The sequence below is a fragment of the Macaca mulatta genome, chromosome 5 (genome assembly GCF_049350105.2).
Source record: "Macaca mulatta isolate MMU2019108-1 chromosome 5, T2T-MMU8v2.0, whole genome shotgun sequence".
NCBI lineage: Eukaryota > Metazoa > Chordata > Mammalia > Primates > Cercopithecidae > Macaca > Macaca mulatta.
Genome location: NC_133410.1, coordinates 96,471,726 through 96,492,306, shown reverse-complemented (window position 1 = coordinate 96,492,306; position 20,581 = coordinate 96,471,726). Strand labels below are relative to the sequence as shown.

The window sequence follows — 20,581 nt, the reverse complement described above, 5'->3', positions numbered from 1 at the left end:
AAAGCTGCCATTTCTGGGCAACTTGGTTCATGGCTGCTTTATGGAAGCTTTACCGCTTGCGCAGAGTATTTAAGAATTAATAGGAAAATTTTCAGTTTGATTTTGTAAGTGACAAATACTTTAACAACAGCTTCTCAATAACCACCAATGGAGACAGGCTACCCCTCAGCTCAGGATCATAGCTCTTTCTAGTCAGTGGGCTTCTTGCTAGACTTCTGCAGGAGCTCATTGGTCTTAGAAAATTGTCTACATCCAAAGAACCCTCTGTACACGGGGAGGAATGAGCCATCTGCAGCACATGGTGCCGCTTCCTGTGCATGGCACTATCCTCCTTCTTAGCATAAGAGCCCCAGAGCAGAAAGACAAGGCCATTCCAATTCTGATTTAGCCAGGACACAGCTGCATTGGTAAGTTGCTCCGAGCCTCCTCTTATGAAAATTGGCTTGATGGGGCAGAACAGTGAGGACAGCCTGGAGTAGGAGAACACCTTATTTGGCCCACCCAGATAAATCTCCATGACCTGGATGAATAAAACCATCCATATCTATAGATGGCTCTTTATAAATGTTTTCCAAACCTGGCAGAGGTGGAACAGGTCTATGAACACTAAAGCAGCCCATGAACTTGATTCGGTCTCTGATATGGATCCTGTCCTGGGATGACAACCTTCACATCTCTTATGTCACACATCTAGATCCAGGTGAAGACTTAGTGTGGAGGTGGGTAAACAGTGTAATGTTTCCTTTCTTCTGCAGCAAACCAATTACCTTGATAAAAAACGTTTCCCAAACTCCGTTGAGGTGCTGCTTCTAACTCTCACCAAAGCCCATGGACACGTTACATGCCATGAGCCTGAGTAGGGCCGCAGCCTCGTTGCTCTGGATACTGACCAACTGCCCAGTGGCAAAAAGGGCAGCGTCTTGGGCTTGTCCTGTCTGGCTGGGGCCTTCTTGGCGGGACCGGCCCCCGCTTCCTCACTCTCCTCCTGCTGGTCCCCAGGTCATCCGTCTCAGGGCTGCAGGCACATTGCTTCCTGGCGGGGCTGCGGGAGTGAATGTGCACCACCTGGGGACTGCAAGACTTGCCCTGGCTGTAGTGTTCAGAAATTGGTCTATATTGCTTTTTGACTTACTGAATTGCAGAGTTGGGAGGAACATTAGATCAGTGCTTTCTCAGATCATAATGTGCATATGAATAATCTGGAGATCTTGTTATATTTCAAAGGAGGGGCCTAGTTTCTGTGTTTCAAACAGTTCTCAAGTTATAGTGATGCAGTTTCAGGTTCACACAACATACTTCCAGTAGCAAAGCTTTAAATGATTATGAAACGGGAATAATGCCTATCTTTCAGAATCATTTTAAGAATTAGAGATAATACATGTTAAGCATCTCAAAATGTGTCTGGCACTTTGTAGTTCCCCAATACATGATTAGCTATATTGTGATTAGTAATACCTTCCTTTATAGAGGAGGAAATGAATTCAGAGAAGTTGTCACTAGCAAAGGTCATATTTGTTCATATATGTTGATGTAAATTGTGTTACTTAACATATTTCTTATAAGAGAATGCTGTGTTTAACATATTTCTTATAAGAAAATGCATATAAATATCTATAAGTAGCAGAAGTAATGCTGAATCTTTCAGTGCTCATGTGTATTAAGGAAGAAGGGAAATAACATAATTTACCTCTACATCTTGCCTGATCATCACAACTGTAAGGTAGTCAAGAGACTCAGAGAGAATGAATAATTTACTCACGGTCACATGCATAAATAAATGGCAAAGCTGGAATTTGAACTTGGGTCTGTGAATCCGAAGTTCTTAGGTTACATCATTGCTACCTCTCACAGCTCCCTGTCTACCACAGGCATTGACATATGTTATATGTCGACAGGAATAACATTGTTGCTGTTACTTTTTTAATCTTTTGGACCCTTATAATTAGAACAGACATGGTAAAAATAAGAATGATTCAGGTTGAACATTAAAAAAATCTTGGTCATTCAAGTTCTACTTAAAACAGGTACAACTGATCTGAATAAGAAAAATTTGAAGGTGTGGGCATGTCTAACATCCTAATTGCATTTTACTTTTTCTATCCCTGGTTTGAATTCTTCATTATAATATGTTTTTATGCATTATCTGGGGAAATGATAGGGAACTAGTGAAAAAGAAGACTATGGAAAAAGACTATATAAAATATAACTATCAAAAACTTGGTCAGGTGCAGGGATTACCCGGGTAATCCCAGCATTTTGAGAGGTGGAGGCAGGAGGATCATTTGAGGGCAGGTGTTCAAAACCAGACTGGACAACATAGTGAGACCTCATCTCTATTTTAAAAAAATAAAAAAAAAATAGCCAGGAGTGGCGGCATGTGCATATAGTTCCAGCTACTTGGGAGGCTGAGGTGGGAGGATCGCTTGAGCCCAGGAGGTTGACAGTGCAGTGAGCTGTGATTGTGTTACTGCACTCCAGTCTGGGCAACAGAGTGAGACCCTGTCTCAAAACAAAACAAAACAAAAAACAAATTTAAAAAACCCCTTAATCTTCTACATTAGCATGAGCAATAATTAAAACCAAACCCTTTATTATAATGAAAAAATGTTTTATGTAATGGTTGTAATGGCAGTGACACTATACATTTGTCAGAATTCATGGAAAGAATGCAGATAAAATTGGTGAATTTCATTTTAATTGATTTAATAAAATTAAACCCATTAGAGAAGTTGACTTGAATTTTTTTTTGTGACCTTGTTTTGTGGGTTTTTTTTTGTTTTTTTTTTGAGATGGAGTCTTGCTGTGTCGCCCAGGCTGGAGTGCAGTGGCGTGATCTCAGCTCACTGAAAGGTCTGCCTCCTGTGGGTTCACACCATTCTCCTGCCTCAGCTTCCCGAGTAGCTGGGACAATAGGTGCCCACCACCACTCCCGGCTCATTTTTTGTATTTTTAGTAGAGACGGGGTTTCATCATTTTATTTAGCCAGGATGGTCTCCGTCTTCTGACCTCGTGATGTGCCCGCCTCGGCCTCCCAAAGTGCTGGAGTTACAGGCGTGAGCCACCGTGCCCAGCCTCTGACTTTGTTTTTAAATAGATTGATCATACTATCAGCACTTTCTATTCTCAATAAATTAGGCTGTCACCAAAGAAAGCCATTATATTCATTTAGACTTGGAGTCTAAAAAGAGACACACTTGTTTTTAAAGGAAGGAGCACTATTGAAATAACTGTGTCTATAACCTCAGGAATAGATTAAGTACATTGTTAGAATGAGCTATAGAAAGGACTGCTATCTTCTAGAATATGTAGCAGGAAAATGTTGTTTTGGCAAAAATTGGTGAGAATTCAGTCATAGTCCATCTCTGTAATTATGATGGCGATTATAGTATTAAGGGAAACAATTGGAAAACTTTAACTTTTATCTGGATGAATCACATGATTCAGTTTATTCCTTTCTTATACCTTCTTACTGTTTAAGATATAATACACAGAGAAGGAATCTCAGTACTGTCTTGCTTGTCTCTAGATGGCTAAGGACAAATTTATGAATGTTTGTGTTTTGTTTTGTTTTTTCTTTTTCTCTAAATTATCTGCTTAGATACAGGGACTCCAGTTTTTCCCTACTTAGAAGATCTTTAATCCTAGTGTTGAGGAAAATGTCACTTAATCTTACGTTGAATTGTAGACAATGTCTAATAGTAGTTGTTGGTGGTAGACAGGTATTGGATGAATTTTTTTAAAAAATTTTCTCTAAACCATTCTAAAATGATTTTAAAAGATTGGGGTGTAAAGCCCATTGAATTGAAATTTAATAGTTAATTTCTAAGAAATGTAATGCTGTTTTTAAAATATTTCTTTACATAGGTGGTTTTGATGATAATTCTCCTCTGAGTTCAGTTGAGCGGTATGATCCCCGAAGCAACAAGTGGGATTATGTGGCAGCACTTACTACCCCCAGAGGTGGAGTGGGAATTGCAACAGTGATGGGCAAAATCTTTGCAGTTGGTGGTCATAATGGCAATGCATACTTAAATACAGTAGAAGCATTTGATCCAGTGCTGAATAGGTAATTTACATGTTGTCTCTGTGCTTTATAGTATCTTCTGGTATAATAGTAGATTACTCCAGAGTGTTAGAATGTTGCTAGTCGTAGTTAATACTATGCTTTGGGATATCTTATCTCCCACTGGAAGCTTGCTATCCTTCAAAACCAGTCCCACATAGGGAATTTTTGTCTTTGGTTAGTATTTTGAGTAAAGTAAATTATGCTTTGTTTTAAGATAACATTTTATCTTCTCTGTCTTTTCAGGTGGGAGCTTGTTGGATCTGTCTCTCACTGCAGAGCTGGAGCAGGCGTAGCTGTGTGTTCCTGTTTAACTAGCCAAATTCGAGATGTAGGTCATGGATCCAGTAATGTGGTTGACTGTATGTGATTTGAGTTCTGGCCACCAACAATTTAGTCGTATCTGATAGGTACAAAAGAAAACCAAGATTTTGATATGACCACCTTTCAACACTTTTTACTACAACTAGAGTCTTATGTAAACGTTAACTGATGTATTGTGACTAAGTACAACTTTTGGAATGATACCTGAAGAATTATTAGTAATAGAATTAAATTTGATATTTCCTGCTTTTGCAAAAAATGGAGTAGGGAAGGAAGACAGTTGAACTTAAAACCATACCTACCCTGAAAAATGCTTAAAGTAGTGCCAAAAATCTTGAAATCTCTCTCTCTCTCTCTTTTTATTTGGATGAATCAAAATGTAATTTGTTGAGTTTTGCCCTTTCTTTTGCCTAAAGATGTTAACTTCAGGCAGTGGATTTTTCCTAGAGGAGAGATTAGTACCTATTCATTAACACAAGGATACATAAAAGACTTGCCCCTTTTGAAGATCATTTCTACTTGGTGCTGATGCATTTATGTCTTGCTTTTTTTTTTAGGTGGTGATTTTTCAATTTCTTTTATATTTACAGAAGTAGAAAAAATGTTCTGTCTTTTTGAGTGCCACTTGGCTGCATTTTCAGAAGCTTATAGGCTATAAGAAACCTTTAATTTCAGTTTGAATTGCTAGGACACCAAAAGACCTAGCTGGGCTAACGCCATCCAAATGATTTTACAGTTTTATTTTTTCATCTTTTGCAAGAAGTATTTGTTACATAATCAAAAGGTGAACCAGAGGAAATATTGAACAAGGTTTTAGATCTGATGTTAGTCTGGCGCCCAGTTGAGAGACCTTGAGAAAGAATGATGCAGATTACATGACTCTAATGTGGGCAGTCTGAAAATATCTTTAACTCTCTTCTTTGATCATTTGATTTTGGATCCAAGATTTATCAACTCTCTATTTTGCTATTTGCCACCATCCTGGTTTTTCTGACTGTACAGAATCTGCATTTACTTATTATCAGAAATGAATGCATTTTTACAAAAACCCTTTTGTAGACTGTAGTTTATTGATTAGTTCAAGCCCATCATGAGCCAATTAAAAATATTGTTGGTAAAAACAGATTGAAATTACTGTTTTTATCATATTTAAATCCCTCTGGTGTATTTATTGAAATTTAATTAAAAATATTTCTACATATCGATTTGAAGCCAGGATATTGATGGAAACAGCTCTTCAAAGTTTTAACTAGCACTGTAAAATGGCCTATTCATTATATGTATTTTTTTAATAAGTATTTAGCAAGAACATGAAAATGTTTTATTTTGTATTTGCAGTGCAATTTGGCACCTCTCTTCTAGGTCTTCCTAAGTTTTTGTTAGTTGTGTCTTTGAATTTATTGTAGTTCACTGCTTGTCAGTTATCTCGTTCATAAGGAAGCGGGGGCAGTGAAAAACACTTCCTTGATCCATCCAGCCCTAAAGTTCATTGACTGATAGCTCATGTATCTTATTAAATGGGATTCTGGACTTGTATAGTAGTGTGGAAAGCCACATCACAAAAGCCAGTGCCTATTGAGTATATCAAACCAAAAAAGAAAAAAAAAGTTTTAAGAGGGGTCAGGCTGGCATATAAAATCTCTTATGAAGCAGATTTAAGTCCAGTAAGCTATTTTTTTCTACTGTCATCTATAGGCAAGTTCATAAGTCATTGCTGGATCTGAACCAGTGTTCTCTTGTGTCATTACAACCATATTTCAGTCAGTCCAGAGGCAGTTAACCCTGTAGCACTTAGTAGACTGTGACAACTGGCTGGATGTGGAGAATAAGTGTCAAAACCTGGCTTCAATGTCTATTTCTCATGTCTAATGGAGTTCTTAAACAGTGCTTGTTTAGCTGTGGTTACTAATATGTTTGTTATATTTATTTTTGGGAAGAGGATCTTGTTATTGTTTCCTGAGATTTTTTTAAATGTTTTTGCTTTGACATATTTCTGTCTTTGTTATATGTAAGGAGTTATAAGGGTTATTATATTTTCATTTCTGGTTTTTACTATACAGTAGTTATCTAACATACTAAGTTGGAACCCTACCTACCCATAAAATATGAAATACTCATAAGAGAAGTAAAGTGTACGGGCAATCAGAAGCATAGCCTTGAAGGACCTGACACCAGTATGAAAAGATAAATAGGCCAGGCATGGTGGCTCACACCTGTAATCCCAGCACTTTGGGAGGCTGAGGTGGGTGGACCACCTGAGGTCAGGAGTTCAAGACCAGCCTGACCAACATGGTGAAACCCTGTCTCTAGTAAAAATACAAAAATTAGCCAGGGTTGGTGGCACATACCTGTAATCCCAGCTACTCGGGAGGCTGAGGCAGGAGAATTGCTTGAACCCAGGAGATGGAGGTTGCAATGAGCCGACGTTGCGCCATTTTACTCCAGCGGGGAAACAACAGTGAAACTCCATCTCAAAAAAAAAAAAAGAAAAAAATAAATATAATCAATATGTGCACAGTTCTCTTTATCAGGCAAAAACACATTTATTGAGACATGAAATGAGAATCAGGCTGAAGGAATCATGCAGCTGAAAGCTGATTATAGTCATAGAAATGAAGAGATGAAATATTCAAATATTCATTCAAAGAAGATGGCTACTTTATTGTGAGACTTACCACTTTAACCTCATATGTTAACAGCACCTACCAAAAAATGATATGAAATAGAGCTAAAATACTGAAATTGTAAATGGTCAAAAGAAATCATGAAAATTTATGTGTTATTTCTTCAATAAATATTTCTAGGTGCTTTGTGATTCTTTCATTTAGTCGTTAAAGCCATTGCTTTACTATATTGCACTGCCACTTTAAAAACAAGTTACTTGACATTGTTTTTGACGGATTTCACTATATTCTTATGTAATTAATTGATTATTTCTAAAATATTTGAATAAACTTTATACTCCCTCTAAGGAGTATTTTATTCATTCTTTTAATTCCCCAGTGAACTTTGAACTTACAGTGCTGTTGAATGCCTCGGTAAGGACTTGTTGAAATTGCATAAACTGTTATTGTAAATGGTAAACTTGAGAATTTTGTTTGCTTCTTTTTTCTCTATGTCTTAAAGAATGCCTTTAGAATCTAATTCATGTTGTATCAGTTAAGAATGTTTCTGTGGTTTCTCATATCAGATGTGTAAAGAAATTATTATTGGGGTGCTGTTGGCTATGTCTCTTTCCCCTTCATGTAAAATTCCAAGTGTCAGTAAAACTTCTCTATAATATTTTCTTAAAACCATTTATAAATTTGTGTTATAATACTCCAGCAAATCAATGTAATAAATGGTCATATATATCACCAGTTATTGATATCAAAAAGTTGAGGTCACATCAGTGCTATTTATTTAATTAAAATATATTGCATATTTCTGTTAGCACAAACTTCTTTCTGTAAGGTCTGTGTAACTGCTTCTCATCATTATTTGATTGCTGTTGTGGGATCCTGTCAAAACTGTGTAATTGTTTATTCTCCATTCCTCAAATACAAAATTCAGTAGGTTGGCTGTATTTTTCTCCTTATATGAAGGATCTTTATGTTTAAGTGAAAATTTTAGAAAGCTTTTCGTTTTCCCTTACAAAAATGAAAGGTTGAAGGTAACTGATGTAAGTAGTTTCACTGATCTTAAGTAGTTGTCTCTTCAGTAATTTCAGACTTGTACTATACAGAAATGAGACTACGCATTAGGATGACTGTTGTCCTTCCAAGTAGAAACCTTGCAAAGTTGTAGCTTCTGCAAAGTTATAGCTGTTTTAAAAAAATTAAGGTTGCCATTGCTAAAACTTCTTTTGAAACTCATCTTTGAAAATAGCCTGAAGAGATCATTTGTAAGTCACTCAAAAGAATTAGTCTCCTCATAGTCATGTGTTAATTTTGACCAAAATCTTAACTTGATTATTCATCAAACATGATTGAAAATATTTCATGTCTATTTTCATAGATAAAATCTACTTTCAAAGAATTAAGGTTTTTCCTCTACTGGTAAAAATGTTTTCAACACTAAACAGTTTGAATGAAATATTTCTTTTTTTTTTTTTTTTTTGAGACGGAATCTCGCTCTATCGCCCAGGCTGGAGTGCAGTGGCCGGATTTCAGCTCACTGCAAGCTCCACCTCCCGGGTTCACGCCATTCTTCTGCCTCAGCCTCCCGAGTAGCTGGGACTACAGGCGCCCACCACCTCGCCCGGCTAGTTTTTTGTATTTTTAAGTAGAGACGGGGTTTCACCGTTTTTTAGCCAGGATGGTCTCGATCTCCTGACCTCGTGATCCGCCCATCTCGGCCTCCCAAAGTGCTGGGATTACAGGCTTGAGCCACCGTGCCCGGCTGAATGAAATATTTCTAAAAATCATCCTGAGCAATGGCAAGGTCAGTGAAAGAAGTGTATAGTCTCTTTGAGGGGCAACCTTATTTGAATGCAGAAATTCTGGTGTGTTTTTTGTTGTTTTTAACAAGTCACTCTTCCATTATCTTAGTGGTTTGAGGCTAAGTTCAGTAGAATATAAGGGGTTTCTTAGATATGAGTAATAGTCATGGGGAGTATTAGCTATCATTTAAAAAATATATCGCCTGTACCAGTCACTTAGTAATTCAGTACTTTACAGTTTAAAAATTAGGTTCAAAAGTTAAAAAAAAATAGGTTCAAAGACATTAAATAACTAGTCCAAGATCACAACTAAGTTAGTGATTGACTAATATTCTTTGTGATTAAAAAACTCAACTGCTCCACCTATATCAGTTATATACATCTGCATTCACTAGGTAATACAGAATACATACATTAAGAAAAGATAATTTCCTTTTCTTATAGTCTCTTCTTAGTGGTATGAAAGTATTTCTGGTCACTACATTTCTCCTGTCGTCGTCGTCGTCGTTTTTGAGACAGAGTCTCACTCTGTTGCCCAGGCTGGAGTGCAGTGGCGTGATCTCGGCTCATTGCAACCTCCTCCTCCTGGGTTCAAGTGATTCTCCTGCCTCAGCCTCTTTTTTTTTTTTTTGAGACAGAGTCTCACTCTCCCAGGCTGGAGTGCAATGGTGTGATCTTGGCTCACTGCAACCTCTGCCTCCTGGGTTGAAGTGATTTTCTTGCCTCAGCCTCCTGAGTTGCTGGGATTGCAGCCACCACACCTGGCTAGTTTTTGTATTTTTAGTACAGATAGGGTTTCACCATGTTGGCCAGGCTAGTCTCGAACTCCTAACCTCAAATGATCCACCCACTTTGGCCTCCTAAAGTGCTGGGATTACAGGTATGAGCAGCCGTGCCTGGCCTGGTCACTGCATTTCTATAGGTAGTGTTTGATGCATACATAAAAATATATGCAACACGAAGGCTTAATAATAAAATGCCTATGAAGCCACCCACTAAGAACTGGAGCCTTTCTGGTGGTATTAACCCTACCTTTGTGTTCCCTCTCAATTCCAATCCCCAGCCTACTCTTTAGCGGTAACCACTACTTTGAATCTATCATTTCTTTTTTTTTTCCCCTTTTGCTTTTATACATATGTCCCATGGCTATATATTGTTTATTTTTGTGAGCTTTATGAAAAATAGTATCCTGGCCGGGCGTGGTGGCTCACGCCTGTAATCCCAGTACTTTGGGAGGCCGAGGTGGGCCAATCACGAGGTCAGGAGTTTGAGACCAGCCTGGCCAACAGAGTGAAACCCCATCTCTACTAAAACTACAAAAATTAGCAAGGCATGGTGGCACGTGCCTGTAGTCCCAGCTACTTGGGAGGCTGAGGCAGGAGAATTGCTTGAATCCAGGAGGCGGAGGTTGTAGTGAGCCGAGATCCTGCCATTGCACTGCAGCCTGGGCAACAGGAGACTCCATCTCAAAAAAAGAAAAAAAAAAAGTATTCTCTATGTAGTCTTATGTAACTTGATGTTTTTATGCAACAGGTTTATTTTTACAATTTATTTTGTTAAGTCTAGTTTTCACATTTTTGTTTTTTGCTTTTACAAATAATGCTGAAACGAACACTCATATCCAATTTTTTGGTGCTCATGTCCAAGAGTTTCTTTAACGTATGAACCTAGATTCAAAGTTGGTGGTTTGTAAGGCATGTGCCTGATCAGCTTTTATAACAATTTTACAAGATAATGCCAAGTTGTTTTCCAAACTGGTTGCACCGCTTTCCAGTATGGTTTCTTATTTACTTGCTATCATGAGACCCAATTCTTTCCAATCTGGAGGTGTAAAATGGTATTTTATTGTGGCTTTAAATTGCATTTTCCTTATGAATGTGACATCAATATAAAAAATGCATTTTTCTGATTATTAATAAGTTAAAAACATTTTCAGTTTATTAGTCTTTCCTGTTTCTTCTGTGAAATACGTCTTGATGTCTTTTATTTTTCTATTTTTGCTCTTATTTAAGAGTTTTTTATATTTAGGATATTGATATTTTTGTTGTTCTTTTGTTTTGTACATATCTTCATCTAGTTTGTGGCTTTTCACTTTGGGTTTTTTTGTAAACAAAACTTAATATATTCAAATATGAGTCCTTTTTATGTTTTAAGAAATTTGTCCTATCCCAGGGTCATAGTTGTTTATAGTTGCTTCTGAAAATCAAAAAAGTATCTCAGTTTTTAGTCTGCCTGGAGTTGATCTGTATATGTGTGATACAGATTTAAAATTTTATTTTTTTATTATATAGAAAATCAGTTTTCTCTGCACCATTTATTGACTAACGCATCCTTTCCTCAGAAGCTTTACTTACATGGAAATTTGCCATTGTAGCCAAATGTTTATTTGGGGGACTTCCTGTTCTGTTCTATTGGTCAGTTTGCCTAAGCAAGGGCCAAGTATCACTTTATTTAATTGTTATAACTTGATTATATGTCTTGATAACTGACAAGGGTAGTCTCTTACCTTTGTATTTTTCTTAAGGAATCTTCTTGGCCTTTTGGTTTTGTTTTTTGTTGTTCTGAGACAGGGTCGTGCTCTGTCACCCAGGCTGGAGTGCAGTGGCATGATCATGGCTCACTGCAGCCTCAATTTCCCCGGGCTCAGGTGATCCCCCACCCCCACGACTCCCACCTGCGTCCCCTCCACTCTTCCACCCCACCTTTGTGTTGCTTAGGCTCGTCTTTAACTCCTGGGCTCAAGCAATTCTCTTGCTTCAGCCTCCCAAAGTGCTGGGATTACAGGTATGAGCCACCATGCCTGGCCTGCTTTTTAAATTCAGTATGAGAATCAGTTTGTAAAATGATAAACTGGGATAAAAAGCAAATAGCTCTAGGAAATTTATTTTTCTGTCCTTTTTTTTTTTTTTTTTTTTTTTTTTTTTTAAATTTTATGACAATGTTTCACTCTGTCACCTAGGCTGGAATGCAGTGGTGCAAACATGGCTCACTGTAAGCCTCGAACTCCTGGGCTCAAGCAATCCTCCCACCTCAGCCTCCCAAGTAGCTGAGACCACAGGTGCACACCATTAGGCCCAACTAATTTTTAAATTTTTTGTAGAGACAGGGCCTCGCCTCGTTGCCCGGCTGGTCTTGAACTCCTGGCCTCAAGCTATCCTCCTGCCTCAGCCTCACAAACTGCTGGGATTACAGGTATTGAGCCACTGTGTCCAGCTTGCTTTCTCTCTGTATCTCTCTTTCTTTCAACTAGAATCACATTTAGTGATTAATTAGGGAGTATTGACAGTGCTACAATATTGAATCTTCCTTGGTTTTGCTACTCTAGCAGAGCAAGGAAGTTCCAGTTTGCTGAGCTCTTTAGAAAAATTTATACATATTGATGGATTGCATGTAAAATTTTGTCACATGTATATAATGTATCGTGATCAAGTCAGAGTATTTAGAGTGTTCATCACCCAGCTACATTATTGTTAACTGTAGTCACCCTACTCTGCTGTCAAACATTGGATGTAATTCTATCTAACTATATGTTTGTACTCTTTAACCTACTGTCTTCATCCCCCCACTCCCCTGCCTTCACCCTTCCCAGCCTCTATTATCTTTCCATTCTCTACCTCCATGTGTTCAAATTTTTTAGCTCCCACATATAAGTAAGAACATGTGATATTTGTCTGTTGTGCCTGGCTTATTTCACCCAGCGTAGTGACTCCCAGTTCCATCCATGTTGCTGCAAATGGCATGATTTCATTCTTTTTCTTATGGCTGGATAGTGTTCCATTGTGCATATATGCCACATTTTCTTTATCCATTCATGTACTGGTGAACACTTAGGTTGATTCCATATCTTTGCTATTGTGAATAGTGCTGCAATAAACATGCAAGTGCAGATATCCCTCTGATGTATTGATTTCTTTTCCTTTGGATAGATACCTAGTAATGAGATTGCTTGATCGAATGGTAATTCTGGTTTTAGTTTTTTGAGAAATCTCCATGGTGACTGTACTAGTTTACATTCCCACCAACAATATGTAAGAGTTTCTTTTTCTCTGCATCCTTGCCAATATCTGTTCTTTTTAATCTTAATAGCCATTCTGACTGGGATAAGATATTGTTGTGGTTTTGATTTGTATTTCTCTGATGATTGGTGATGTAGAGCATTTTTTCATATACCTGCTGGCAATTTGTGTGTCTTTTGAGAAATGTCTATTCAGATCATTTGCACATTTTTAAAGTGGATTATTTGTGGGGTTTGTTTGTTTGTTTTTTGTTTTCTGTATTGTCCCGTAAGACCTAAGATTATTTGTTTTGTTTTGTTTTGCCATTGAGTTGAATTCCTTGTGTATTCTGGATATTCATCCCTTGTAAGACGGAGAGATTGCGCATTATTTTCTCCCATTCTGTGTGTTGTCTCCTCATTCAATTGATTGTTTCCTTTGCCGTGCAGAAGCTTTTTAACTTGATGTAATTCCATTTGTCCATTTTTGTTTTTGTTTCTGGTGCTTTTGAGGTCCTACCCAAAAAGTCTTTGATCAAAACAGTGTCCTGAAGTGTTTCCCCAGTGTTTTCTTTTAGTAGTTTCATAGTTTCAAGTCGTACATTTAAGTCTTTACTCCATTTTGATTTGCTTTTTGTATATGGTTAAGAGATAGGGGTTTAGTTTCATTCTGCATATGAATATCCAGTTTTCCCAGCACTATTTATTGAAGAGACTGTCCTTTCCTTACTGAATGTTCTTGGCACTTTGTTGAAAATCAGTCAACTGTAAATATGTGTATTTATTTCTGGGTTCTTTTTGTGGTTCCATTAGTCTGTGTGTCTGTTGTTATACCAGTACCTTGCTGTTGGGGTTTCTGTAGTTTTATAGTGTCTTTTGAAGTCAGATAGTATGGATACCTCCAGCATTACTCTTTTTGCTCAGGATTGCTTGGACTATTCAGGGCCTTCTGTACTTTCGTGTGTGTTTTAAGATTTTTTTTTTTCTATTTCTGTGAAGACTGACACTGGTATTTTGATAGGAATTGCACTGAATTTGTAGATTGCTTTTGGAATTACAGTCATTTTCACAATAATAATTTTTCCAATTCAGAAACATGGAATGTCTTTCTATTTATTTATGACCTCTTCAGTTTCTTTCATCAGTGTTTTATAGTTTTCCTATGGACATCTTTCACCTCCTCAGTTAAATTTATTCCTATGTATTTTATTTTTATGGGGAGCTATTGTAAATAGGATTGCTTTCTTGATTTCTTTTTCCACTAGTTCATTGTTGGTGTATAGAAATACTACTGATTTTTGTATATTAATTTTGTGTCCTGCAACTTTACTGAATTCATTTACCAAATCTAAGAGTTTTTTTTTACAGAGTCGAGGCTTTTCTAGATGTAAGATTGTATTCTCAGTGGAGAGCAACAATTTGGAAGGCTTTTATTTATTTCTCTTGCCTAATTGCTCTGGCTAGACTTCCTCTGTTTCTTTTGTTTCTATCTTTTTTATTTCTTTGGGCATTTCATACATAGTTATCTTTATATCCTGTAGCCAATAATTCCAATATCTGAAGTCCCTTGAGGGTCTAAATCTGTTTATTGTCTCTATTGAGCTTTTCCTTATGGTATGCCATTCTTCCTGTGTTTGGTGGTTTTTATTTGTAAATATGTATTTAGTAGAACCTGTGAGAATCCAGAGGTTCTTTAACTGGGAATGTGCTCCTTCAGAGAGGTTTTGCATTTGTGTCTCTAGGCTAGGGAACAAAACTGACCTAGGACATTTTAGCTTTCTTCTTGGCTCCTCCTCTTGCTATGGGTCTAGAACTTGGTCTCTCAATCTCAGTGCTGATAATGGCGTTTATCCTCAGGACAACTTCGGTTTTCCTGTTTAGTTACCACTCCTGCTCAGGTTCCATCTCTTATATCAGCCTTTCAGTGTCCCTGCTTTCTTGAGACCCCAGTAAAGCATTTTTAAAAGTATATTGTTTATAACTGAACTAGGAACTAATAGTAATGGGAGAGCCCTTCAGATGATCTTGTTTTTTATAACCCCACAAACCACTACCATTCTAGAAGCCAAAGAAAAGACATAGTTTTGTCTTGATATTCACTAAATTTTCTCTTGTGTACCACTAGCCTCCTCTGAAATTTATGTGTTGAAGATGTTCCATAGACCAGGGGGCCCCAGCCCCTGGGCCTCAAATCAATACTGGTCCATAGCCTGCTGGGAACGGAGCTGCACAGCAGGAGGTGAGCAGCAGGTCAGTGAGCATTACTGCCTGAGCTCCGCCTCCTGTCAGATCAATGACGGCATTAGATTCTCATAGGGGAGCAAACTTTATTGTGAACAGCGCATGTGAGGGATCTAGGTTGCAATCTCCTTAAGAAAATCTAATGCCTGATGAGCTGAGGTGGAATAGTTTCATCTCAAAACCACCTATCCCCCACCCCTGCCCCGTCCGTGGAAAAATTGTCTTCTGCAAAACTGGTCCCTGGTGCCAAAAAGGTTGGAGACTGCTGCCATAGACCTTAACAGAGCTTTCTCTCTTTTTTGAGACAGGGTCTTGCTTTGCTGCCCAGGTTGGAGTGCAGTGGCATGACCATGACTCCCTGCAGCCTTGACCTCCCACCTCTGTCTACTGAGTAGTACTACAGGCCCGCACCACTATACCTGGCTAATTTTGATATTTTTGTAGAGACAGGTCTCGCTAAGTTGCCCGGGCTGGTATTGAACTGCTGGGTTCAAGCAATCCTCCTGCCTCAGCCTTGTAAAGTGCTGGGATTACAGGCCAGAATGAGCCTTTTGATCCCGTATATTATTACACCTGAAGTTTCTTAAGTAAATTTAAACTAGGAGTTTATAAAAGGATAATTCAGGAAATGTAAAATTGCTTGGTATGGATATGCCTGTCACTTCAAGTGTCTCTCTTTGAATATCTCAAGTTATTAGTTATTTCATATAACATCAGACCCTTAGCACATTGATGTGTTTTAAATCCCTTCATAAATATGACTCCAGAGTACTGATGGAGAGTCAGAAAATAATTGCTTTCTGCTTGAAACTTTATAAGCTTTCTTTTTAAACAAATATTTCTGTTTAATGTAACAAATGTAATAGGCCTTTGGCCAAAAGTAATAAAATTCTTACCTGACCATAAATTCCCTAAATTTCCCTAGTCCATTTGCAAACAGTGATCTTTTTTCCTGTCTGAAAACCAGAGCTCAGGACCGAATGACATAGTGGCTATTTATATTACTTTCTAATACGCAGTGCTGTTAGTTTTCTTTCTTTCACTTGTTTCATTTCCCAGTACCTATTCTAATACAGCACTAAATCTGTGTGTTTTTTGAGTTAGCTTTATTGCAGTATGATTTATATTAAATTTACCTGCTGTAAGTGTACATGGTGATTCAGTAAACCTGTAGCATTGTGCTAGCCTCATCATAATCCAGATTTGGAACACTTTCATCATCTCCCTGAAATTCTCATGAGCCCGTCTGCAGTCAGTCCCCATTCCTCCCCTCCTTTCTCTTCACCCTAGGTAGCCACTGATCTGCTTTCTGTCTATAAATTTGTCTTTTCTGGGTATTTCATATAAATTGAATCACACACCATATTTAGTCTTTTGCATCTGCCTTCTCTCATTCAGCATAATATTTTTGAGGTTCACTTCATCCATAGTGTAGAATTTTTATAGCTGAATAGTATTCCCTCATATGTATATATCACGTTTTGTTTATTCATTCACCAATAATGGTTGTTTGGATTGTTTCCAATTTTTGGCTATTTGTGATGCCATGAATGTTCATGAACATATCTTAATTGACCATATGCTTTCATTTATCTTGGGTAGTTTCATATATGTGGAATTGCTGGGTTTTATTGTAACATGATTTTAACTTTTTAGGAAACTGCAAACTGTTATCCGAGTGGCGGTACCATATATTTCCAACAGCAACGTATGAGATTTCCAGTTGCTCCTTGTCTCCTCCAACACTTGATACTGCCTTTTCTGTTGATTATATCCATTCTCCTGGCTGTGAGACATGGTGTCATTGTGGTTAAATGAATATACAGTGCTTTCAAACAGCATCTTTTTCCTAAAGAAAATGGTTGCCCTCTAGTGGCTCATTCTGCACATTACAGTTGGGAAAGGTGCACTAATGAGAAGTCTACAGCTCAGAATTGGCTTGTTAAAATTTACATTCATTTCACAGCATGCCTGGTTTAGCACACTGAACACAATTTGAGTCCAGTTTCAAAATGTTTTACTTCATTACTACTATTAATAATACCCAGAAACTGAGCTGGTTGGTTGTGGCTTTTACGTAATCCTAAGAGGTACATTATAGTCAAAACTAAATTTGTGTGCTTTAGATCTTATCCACTTTATGCACTAAGATCTTTTGGTATAACAAGGGTTTAGACCTGTAGAGTGGCTAACGCCTACAAAGAAGGGGGAAAAAAGGCCAGAGGTGGTTATTGTTTACTCAAACCTATTACATCCTTTCAAATCAGCCAGAGGAATAAATAATTTTTACTAGTGGAATGAATATAAATTCTTTTTAATGAATTGCACACAAATGTAGTGTCTGGTGGCTTGTTGGTATTTTCAGGTAACACCTTGTAAATATGCCGATAGAGAGTTGTGAAAATTTAGGAGACTAGGTCTCAGTTGCCCCCAGGCTCCTAGGGCTCTGCTGAAAAGACAGAACACTCTGCATGTTTAAAAAAAAAAAAAAAAAAAAAAAAGAAAAGAAGTTAACACTTCGAGCTAAGTAAGGAACCTGGCCAGGGATTTACTTATTTAAGGAATGTGTATTTGGTAAGTAAAAGAAGATGTGTCTTCAGGAAATTAGGGTAATAGAACCAAACATTTAATGATTTAATGTAAGAAGTTTTTGCTTTAAAGCTATCACTCATATAGGTGATGTCATTTATTTTTTAGAAAGTGGAGAAAATGTATATATGTGAAATTTCCCTGAGCTCTTAGGCTTTAGATTTCCAAATTGCCCAACAATGCATTTTATTGTCCTGACATGTCTATGAAATCTTAAGTATACATATGTGTATTTTATGCCTGAACACAGAATAGTAGAGCCTGATGGATGGGACTGCCTATGGTTGACTTACTGCTTTACTCAGTTTGAGGTAAGGGGGAGGAGAGGGCATTTGTGCATGTGACATTGGGTACACAGTGATTCCACTCCTTAGTAAGTATGGTCCACTCCACTTACCAGTTAGAGGTGGATAAGGGAGTATAAAGATTAGGATAAGGGAACATTTAGCCAAGTCTAGGGGGTAAGCTTTGGATATGAGGAAGAGGATTAAGATAATTAATTTTTAAACATGTATCAGAACCTATAAAATGTTGGCACCATGAATACTGGGGTTTTTTGTTTGTTTTTTTGAGACGGAGTTTTGCTCTTGTTGCCCAGGCTGGAGTGCAATGGCATGATCTCGGCTCACCGCAACCTCTGCCTCCCAGGTTCAAGTGATTCTCCTGCCTTAGCCTCCCGAGTAGCTGGGACTACAGGTGTGCACCACCACACCCGGCTAATTTTGTGTTTTTAGTAGAGACGGGGTTTCTTCATGTTGGTCAGGCTGGTCTCGAACTCCTGACCTCAGGTGATCTGCCCGCCTCAGCCTCCCAAAGTGCTGGGATTATAGGTGTGAGCCACCGCGCCTGGCTGAATACTGGTTTTTAAATAATTAACGTGGAAATTTTAAACTTACTCCTATGGTGCTGCCATCATTGCCCAAAGAAAAAAACTTACGTAGATATTGAAATTATCTAATAGGGACACATTTTTCTCCTCTGTCTTTTGCAATTGTGTTTTGGAGCCAAGTCTGATGAGTTATTCATGTGGATAGGATTGTTTAACTCTTGGTAGAAAAGCAACCATAAAATAAGTAGGATGTACATATGCTTGCACATAGTTCTGAAGGCAGTTTTTGTTGTTGTTGTTTGTTTTGAGATGGGAGTCTTGCTCTGTCGCCCAGGCTGGAGTGCAGTGGTGCAGTCTAGGCTCACTGCAACCTCCACCTCCCGAGTTCAAGTGATTCTCCTGCCTCAGCCTCCCGAGTAGCTGGTACTACAGGTGCGTGCCAACATACCTGGCTAATTTTTGTATTTTTATTAGAGATGGGGTTTCACCATGTTGGCCAGCCTGGTCTCAAACCTCTGACCTCATGATCCGCCCACCTCGGCCTCCCAAAGTGCTGGGATTACAGGCGTGAGCCGCTATGCTGGGCCCTGAAGGCAGTTTTAAAGAATTTTGTTCTAAATTTGTTTTGAACTGTGGTAATAAATGTGAATAAACCCCCAAGATGATTTAAAGGACAGTGGTCTTTTAAATAAGTTCTGTGTATCTTTTTAGATTTTAATACACCATTTTTAACAGGGAAATATTTGATTACCAGTATCTTTATCTTATATACTTTAGGATATCATATTTCAACTCCTTCCTTTTTTCTTACAGATGAGGTAACTTGTGCGAGGTAACTTGTGCAAGGTAGAGGATGGTTATTCAGGGCCATGCTTTTTATTTCTGTTTCTGGTTGGCTGTTTTGCCTGGACAGCATAAGGCAGGTGAGGGGGCCAATGCATTCAGTCTTCAGGGTCACTAGCTTCAGAATTAAAGTTTTATTCTGCCCCTATACTCTCAAACTTGGAGGACCCTGGCGGAATTTATACTGTTGCCTGTTTCAGTTACCGTTTCTTATTTCCTGGGATTTTACTCATTAAAGCTTAGTTTATATTATTCATGACTTAAAAACATTTACTTTATACTCATTTGTTGAAATGTCTGTTACACTAGCATTTAGTGTTTTATTAAACTTTTATTTATTAAATAATACATGTCCTCATGCAAATAAGGAAAAAAAACTGTCAATTTTAGCTGTCTCTACAGGTGCACTAGTGTCTTGACTAGTGCTGGTAAATGGAGAAAATCCATAGGGCAACATGGAAAGCAGCATTGGATGGGATGATCCCCCATGTGCTTCTAATGACGCATTCTTTTAATGACACATTCTTCTAATGACGCATTAGAAGAGTTGCTAGCGACTGCAGATTTTTAGGACTTCTTTCTCAAGCTCCAGTTGATAAAGCCTCTAAGGCCTATTAACAGTCCAGTCTGACCTCAGTCTAATTGTCTATAGTAAAATCCAAAAGTGGTTAAATGGTAACAGTGTTAAGACTGGCTGCAGATAACATTAAAGCAGTTTATAAAACCACATTTTCACTAGTTTATTCTCACAAGCAAAACTGCCTTCATAACTTGAAATCAGACAAATCTGTACCATCTGAGCTTCACCTTTTACTAGCTTCCTAACCATGGACAGATTACAGTTGTCTCTCTGTCCTTGGGTTCTGCATCTATGGATTCAACCCACTGTGAATTGCAAATATTGAGGGCATGGGGGTGGTGAAAGGAATGGTGTTGTATCCATTCTGAATAGGTACAGACTTTCATATTGTCATTCCCTAAACAATGTAACAACTACTTACATAGCATTTATAAGTAATCTGGAGATGATTTAAAGTATAAGGGAGGATGTGTGTAGATTATATGAAAATACTATACCATTTTATATCAGGGACTTGAACATCCTTGGATTTTGGTATGGGGGAAAATCCAGGATCCAATCCCACATGGATACCAAGGGATGACTATACTTATCTTGGGCTCACGTGTCATCTGTGAAGCATAATGACTAATTTGAAAGATAGTTTCAAAGTACTAGCAATGGAAAGTACATAGTGCATGTGGCTTCATACATACTTC

General features: G+C 37.9%; 1 protein-coding gene and 1 pseudogene across 2 annotated transcripts in view; one reads left to right on the top strand and one right to left on the bottom strand.

Annotated features, from left to right (window-relative positions):
• KLHL8 (kelch like family member 8) overlaps nucleotides 1-7,200 on the top strand; it is a 57,882-nt gene extending 50,682 nt beyond the window's left edge. For both annotated transcript variants that reach the window (XM_015138765.3, XM_001096459.5), the window contains exons 9-10: nucleotides 3,865-4,066; nucleotides 4,310-7,200. In XM_015138765.3, coding sequence (XP_014994251.2) covers nucleotides 3,865-4,066; nucleotides 4,310-4,433 — 326 coding nt within the window. In that variant the 3' untranslated portion in view covers nucleotides 4,434-7,200. The remainder of the gene's footprint in view (nucleotides 1-3,864; nucleotides 4,067-4,309) is intronic.
• On the bottom strand, nucleotides 177-1,708 carry LOC114678467 (uracil-DNA glycosylase pseudogene; annotated as a pseudogene).
• Nucleotides 7,201-20,581: the final 13,381 nt, after the last annotated feature.